The sequence below is a fragment of the Pyrus communis genome, chromosome 7 (assembly GCF_041283825.1).
Source record: "Pyrus communis isolate YQ-2024b chromosome 7, ASM4128382v1, whole genome shotgun sequence".
NCBI lineage: Eukaryota > Viridiplantae > Streptophyta > Magnoliopsida > Rosales > Rosaceae > Pyrus > Pyrus communis.
Genome location: NC_142571.1, coordinates 1,454,155 through 1,461,109, shown reverse-complemented (window position 1 = coordinate 1,461,109; position 6,955 = coordinate 1,454,155). Strand labels below are relative to the sequence as shown.

General features: G+C 38.6%; 1 protein-coding gene and 1 long non-coding RNA gene across 2 annotated transcripts; one reads left to right on the top strand and one right to left on the bottom strand.

Annotated features, from left to right (window-relative positions):
- The first annotated feature begins 856 nt into the window (after positions 1 to 856).
- LOC137733624 (cytokinin dehydrogenase 6) lies at positions 857 to 3,345 on the top strand. The gene is made up of 5 exons (XM_068472762.2): positions 857 to 1,586; positions 1,808 to 1,935; positions 2,037 to 2,297; positions 2,405 to 2,667; positions 2,752 to 3,345. The coding sequence occupies exons 1-5, from the start codon at positions 971 to 973 to the stop codon at positions 3,071 to 3,073; spliced, it is 1,590 nt and encodes a 529-aa protein (XP_068328863.2). The 5' UTR covers positions 857 to 970; the 3' UTR covers positions 3,074 to 3,345.
- A 2,324-nt stretch (positions 3,346 to 5,669) lies between these two features.
- Positions 5,670 to 6,811, bottom strand: LOC137733626 (uncharacterized). The gene is made up of 2 exons (XR_011068505.2): positions 6,670 to 6,811; positions 5,670 to 6,171 (listed from the first exon to the last, which is right to left on the bottom strand). It is a non-coding gene; the product is annotated as an uncharacterized LOC137733626 (long non-coding RNA).
- Between the last annotated feature and the right edge of the window lie 144 nt (positions 6,812 to 6,955).

Here is a 6,955-nt window from a genome sequence, read left to right as displayed (position 1 = left end):
GAATGATCAATTAAATTAAGGAGAAACGTGGGATAAATGAACAGGACGGGGTCGGGATATCATATCCTGGAAAAAAAGAAAAAGAAAAAAAACATATAAACAAGAGAATCGGTCAAAGAATCATTCAAAGTTGTCCATTTGCTGAGAACTGAGGGATTGATAGAAGCAGTAGCAGCTGATGGGCAGAAGAGTAGCGTTCCTTCGCCCATTCAAAGTGAGCCCAACAGGGTCCCAATACAAACAGAAACCATTTGAACTTCACGTGCCCCATGGACCCATCACTTTCCTCCCTCTCAATCTGAAACCAACGGCACCACGGCCAGAGGGCAGGCTTCAGTCTCCCTCATCCGATATGCAACTAGATACGGTGATATTAACATTATGACCACAATATGGATTCCAGGACACCAAACCTGAATCTGATACGATCATTCATGTGACCAATAAACACGAATATGGGGGGTTCCGGAATACATACCTGTCATCCGTTGCGTCGAGGCAGAAGCAATAACTCTTACTATAAATGGAAGAAATCATAAAAATTAGATTAGAAAATGTTAAAGAATGGTAAAAGGTGGGATTGTGGTTGCAACTGTTAGAAAAAGTGCAAAGATTTGTGAGATCTTTCTTGTGACTTTTTCACCCTTCAACTTGGCTTATGTGGTGTGTGTGATGACTACTCTCTTATAAACAAAAGACCCCAAAAAAGAAGAACTAAAAAAAGAAAATCTTAAAACTCTTCCACTCAAAGTAGGCAGTCTCCAGACGGATTCTAACAGATGAAGACGATAGGTTGACTTAGCCACCCAAACCCTTTTCCCCCCTTTAAATACCCTCCTCAACCATTTATTTCCTTGCCATTTGTACACCTCTCATTTTTCCTTTTACCCTTTTCTTGCTAAGAAACAACTCAAAACATTAAGCTCCCTTCACCTTCTGCTTCCTCCATCGCTTCTAACCGGGCAAAAAAATGAGGTATCCACCCATTTACTTCCTCAAACAAATGAACATGCTTATCATCGAAGGCTTCATGGTCTTGCTCGTGAGCTGCTTAACCATTAGAACGAACCTTTGTTCTCCAAACACTCCTTCGTTGAAAACACTTCCCCTCCATGGGCATTTCGACTTCCATGAAGTTCACCATGCAGCTAGAGATTTCGGCAACAGATATCAGTTCCTCCCTGTGGCAGTGCTGCATCCAAAGACCGTTTCAGACATTGCTACTATAGTTAAGCATGTTTGGGACTTGGGTCCTGGTTCGGAGCTCACAGTTTCAGCTAGAGGCCATGGTCACTCGCTCCAGGGCCAGTCACAAGCCCACCGTGGAGTTGTCATCAATATGGAATCACTCAAAGGCCCTCAAATCCAGATTCACACCGGAAGTTCTCCATACGTGGATGCCTCTGGTGGTGAATTGTGGATAAATATCCTGCATGAAAGCTTGAAATATGGGTTAGCGCCAAAATCATGGACCGACTACTTACATCTAACTATCGGTGGTACTCTGTCTAATGCTGGGATCAGTGGGCAGGCATTCCGGCATGGCCCGCAGATCAGCAATGTCCACCAGCTGGAAGTTGTTACAGGTTTGTTAAACTAAACCAGCGGGGAGGGCAAACATCCGTGGTGATGGTGATATATCACCACGGAAGACAAGACCAACATCAAAGGTCAGACTTGCTCATGAAGCAAGTCATTACTTTGACCTTGGTCTCATGAATGATGATATAAACGAGTATCTATGAAATTTGTATATTGATCCCATACCATCTATTTTTACTAACAGATGAACTAAAAATGAGTGCAGGAAAGGGGGAGGTTGTAAATTGTTCAGAGGAGCAGAATGAAGACCTATTTCATAGTGTTCTTGGAGGGCTCGGTCAGTTTGGCATCATAACACGGGCAAGAATATTGCTCGAAGCAGCACCTGCAAGGGTAAAAGCTATATATCATTGAGGCTAATGTGTCAAAACTTAAGCTTCCAGGTGCAGTAGAAAGTATCAGTTGCTAACCAAAATCTCCATTTTTGTGAATAGGTAAAATGGATTAGAGTCCTGTATTCGGATTTCACAGCATTTACCCAAGATCAGGAGCATCTAATGTCTGCAGAAAATAAGTTTGACTACATCGAAGGATTCGTGATAATAAACAGGACCGGTCTGCTAAACAACTGGAGATCATCCTTCAATTCAAAGGACCCAGTTCAGGCCAGCCAGTTTAAGTCAGATGGAAAAACTCTCTTCTGCCTAGAATTGGCCAAATATTTCAACCTGGACAAGACTGATTTAATAACTGAGGTAAGCCGCACAATGGCCTACGAGCAAGCAAAATGGTTTGGTGGAATTCGGTTGTAAGTTGACTATATAACTAACATTGCACTCATACATCTCTTGCTGGCATGCAGGAGGTTGATAACTCATTGTCTCAATTAAGCTATATCCGTTCAACGCTATTCGTGTCCGAAGTTGCATACATAGATTTCTTGGACAGGGTACATGTGGCTGAGATCAAATTACGCTCAAAAGATTTGTGGGACGTTCCACATCCGTGGCTCAATCTTCTCATACCAAAAAGCAAAATTCACACTTTTGCTAGAGAGGTTTTTGGGAATATCCTTACAGAAACAAGCAACGGCCCTGTCCTCATCTACCCAGCTAATAGATCAAGGTCAGTTACATCAAATGTGTCATTATCTCCAAAAGTCCCTCCTATGGCTTGTCTTAACAACTAATCTCTTAATTCCATGTTCAGGTGGGACAGCAGAACTTCTGTAGTCATACCGGAGGAAGATATTTTCTACTTAGTGGCATTCCTAACCTCTGCAGTTCCCTCGTCAACCGGAACTGATGGATTGGAACACATCTTAACTCAAAACAAAAGAATTTTAGCATTCTGTGAAACAGCCAAGCTTGGGGTCAAGCAATACCTACCCCATTACGCCACACAGGACGAATGGAAGGCCCACTTCGGTCCACGCTGGGAAGACTTCGCACAGAGAAAATCTGCTTACGACCCCTTGGCAATACTTGCTCCTGGACAAAGAATATTTCAAAAGGCAAAACCCTTCTCGTGACAGCTGCGACATGTAAATATTATAAAAGAAGAGGCCCTAAAGGCATGTGGGGAAGTTCCCTAACCAAAAAGGTTATGAGCTACTTTATATTCACAAGCCTTATATGTGTCGCAGGGAGACTGCAAGCGTTTTAAGACAACGGGTAAAATACTTTTATACAAACTATAAGTCATGGTTGTAAAGGGACTGGAGAAACACCTGCTCCATAGAGGATGTAAATACTAACTCTTGTCAATATGGCTGAATAATATATGTCATCAATCCAGTTCATATCTCCGATATCTTATCGAATAATTCCTCTCTCCAATGAAAAGAAATAACATAGTTGGAACAAAGTAGGGATCGATTCAGATGAAAGAAAAAACATAGCGAAATAAAAAGGAGAAAAGGACCCAGAAGAGCAATTAACCTGTAGTTGCAATCTTCAGCTTATTGCCTCTGTCACCTTGCAATATATTAATATCATATCTTGCTGCAAAACATCCGCTAATCTAGTACAACACTAATTTATACGGAATTGTGGCAATAACTAACTCGGAAAGCGCTGGCAACTGCAACTTGTGGGAAGGGGCTTAGACCTACAAAGCATTCATTCAGATAATAAAATGATAATGTACAATATAAAATGACATTGGCTATGTTCCATTTGATAACTCTTAAACACCGTTATGCAATAATTCCTTCCCAGAACAGATTCCAAATTTTACATCAGCAATCGTCTGAACCTAGAAATTTGATCATATTCATGTGTGTGTGTGTATGTGAGTAAAATATATATAAATACGTAGAGAAATTGAATAGAAGATATGTTTCACTGCGAAGAACATAAGCAAAAACACGATCGCAGCAAGCAAGGGCTTGGACAGTATTGTTGGCCAATTTATTTGCATAGTCAGTAACTTCATTGGAATTTTTAGGCAAGGAAATATGACATACAATGTGTGTGTGTCTGTGTCTGTGTCTGTTGTAGTAGCAAAAGGAAATTGATAGAGGTTACCCTTAGACTAGTACTGAACTGCAATAAACCTGATATATAACAGAATATCATAACGACTGAATTGAAGTATGGAACGTACAGAACAAATAAATTTACTGGTATTCACCCAACTAATTTGAAACAAAGATGCATAATCTTATCCTTTGTTTCCTTTTATTGGTTTTGGTTTTCTTGTTCTTCTCTTAAATTAGAAGACTCGCACAGCGTTGCAGGCCGGCATAGATCTCAAACAAAATCACTTTATCAGGACCATTTTTCTCTACAAAGTGAGAATTTCCAGTTTAATGGTCCTGCTAATCATATATAATATCCATGATTTTTCATACCTGTGAGTTATGTCAACTAAATAATACCAAAGTTAATGAAATTATACAGTTTCATCCACCTTCATGTACATTCGAAGTCAACAGAAAAAAGGATCTATCAAGTAAGTGAATTAAAAAAAGGAGACTTCTTCCATCTTTGTCTCAGAAAGTTAGAAATGTATTCAGTTGTTCAAACAATTCATGTACCGTTTTAATCACTGTTGACTGTACAACATAGTGATTTTAAAGTTCTTTGACACCAAGACCACCTTCATAATTACAAAATGCAGTGGTTGAGAATGGTCTCCTCTGTTTCAGCAACCACTCAAACACCAGTGACTCTCAGAAGACTAAAATCACCACAATTTAAAGCAAAGCTTCAGCTTTACTCATGTTGTTGGACGCTAAGGATCCTTGCTTTTGAAGATGAACTTAAACCATTCAAACTTCTCACAACGTTAGTTTGTTAAATAAAGAGAAGAGTTCAGTTATGAACACAAGTACTCTTTCCTTTTAAAGTACTCAAACATTGACAATATCATTGAATCCCCTTTTCAATTATCTGTACAAACCACAGAATCCCAAGAACGATAAGGCTAAGTACCTCACTTACCTTAAATAGAATATGGATTGTCTCACTTAAAAACTTTGATAATTCTAATGTTGCTTCTCCAGTGACTACAGAAAAAGCTGTTGGAAAATTGGACACAACAAAAAGGTCCATTTTCTATCAAAAGCACCAAACTTCAAGCATTTCATCAGTGCCAATTGACCAGATATACCGATAAGCATAAAAATAATTAGATATGAAAAGGATCTAACGTATAAAAGAAACACTTACATATGCATTTCAGAGCCAAAAGTTTGTGGTCAGGGAGCGATTATTGTCCCATGAAGGGCACATAATAAGTCAATGGAATGTGAGTGGGTAGGTTGCTTAGTGCACCAAATTGAAGTTGTACTACACAGGGTTCTGTCAGATCCTGATTCCCATGATGGTTGGATTGGACATACCTTTATATAGAAACAACATACTTAACAGTACTAAGGGCCAGTTCGGTATTGTTGTGCTTATATAAAAAAAATTGTTTTTACTGTGCCGTGAGTATACACAACTACATGTTTGGTGAAGGACATGTCGGAAAATGCTATTTATTTGTCTGTTTGGCAAAAAGAGCCAACTTTGACAAAAGAATTTAACCATAAAACAAAATATTGTGAACAAATTACTTCAATGTATTATAAACGTTAAAATTTTGAATAGATGCGTAAAATACCGTCAGCCAAATAATAGTTCCAACATAAACATCAGTAACCCGAAATTATACAATACATTAGGTCCTTGTATCAAACCAATTCACAAGAAGCCTCAAATAGCATAACAAGATAAGTTCACAAATATGATTCGTATGTACACTTTAATTACTCATGTTTGAGTTTACAAAGTCACCACTTGTTTCAAGATCTTAAACATTGGGATCCAAATGATCAGAGATTCATGTCGCCGATTCCAAATGAAAGGCCTACAAGCATTTGGGACCTCTAAAGCATTTCTTGCCACTTTTATTGACAGAAGTTTAATACTTTTGGAATGGATTATTTACACCATTGTGCTGTGAGCTTTCTTCTTCCATTATTTCCACGGGTAAGTTCTCCAACAACCAAGTGTGGCTAGTTATATCTAGGATTGTTATGATCACTTACCTCTTTGAATTTAACAATATTCGATGCTTCGATGATCTGTGGTTCATGATCCCCCCTTGTACAAGTCAGCTAACCATATCTACTTACGACGTCTAGAAAGAGAAACATTGTCCAGAAAAACGAATCAATTAGTGACATTGTTAACTAATAAATCGTGATGTCAAGAAACAAGACATAGCAACTCCAATGATTGACATAAATGTTGAGATGAGCCGAAGAAACATGAAAAATTCTAGCAATAACAACAAGAACGGATTGAAGTATGGGTTCGAACTCAAAGCTCGGCAAGAAAAGCCTCAAGAACATCCGGGCTAGCTACATATCCGAATATAAGCTAAAATTTGAATCATCAAACACAAGGAATAAAATTAATAGGAAATTAATATGCCAAGGAGTGAATAAATTTTTTTCAATTGGATCAATTTCAAGTGGAGTTTGGAAAATGGATTTAGAGCTGTGCAATTCAACAAACATAATCTTAGACATATTCAATTGACAACAAAGAACCCTAGTCCAAATCTACTGCACCCAAATTAATTAACCCAAAAATAAAATCACAAAAACTAGACTGAAATATTGGGTTCAGTTACCTTGTCTCCCAAGGACAACTGGAGCGAGAGAGCGACGGGAGGAGATGGGAGAGACGAACGACGGAACGAGAGCAAGGAGAGAGACAAGGATAAACGTTGTCATTTTCTAAAATACCTGAGGGTATTATAGGTAGTCCACTTTTTAGGGGCCGAAATACTCACATAAGCTGACCATTATTGTACGATTCACCAACGTCAGAATGAATGAGGATCTTCAAATTGTATTTGTTCAAATATTTAAAATAATTTCTAACCTCACGATGAATTAACAAGATTCCAAAATCTC

Bases quoted from the DNA above. Each gene is read 5' to 3' on its own strand.
- LOC137733624 (XM_068472762.2), top strand. From the start codon at position 971: ATGAGGTATCCACCCATTTACTTCCTCAAACAAATGAACATGCTTATC. The intron at 1,587-1,807 runs GTTTGTTAAACT...AAATGAGTGCAG, and splicing joins CCAGCTGGAAGTTGTTACAG to GAAAGGGGGAGGTTGTAAAT. The intron at 2,298-2,404 runs GTAAGCCGCACA...GCTGGCATGCAG, and splicing joins AGACTGATTTAATAACTGAG to GAGGTTGATAACTCATTGTC.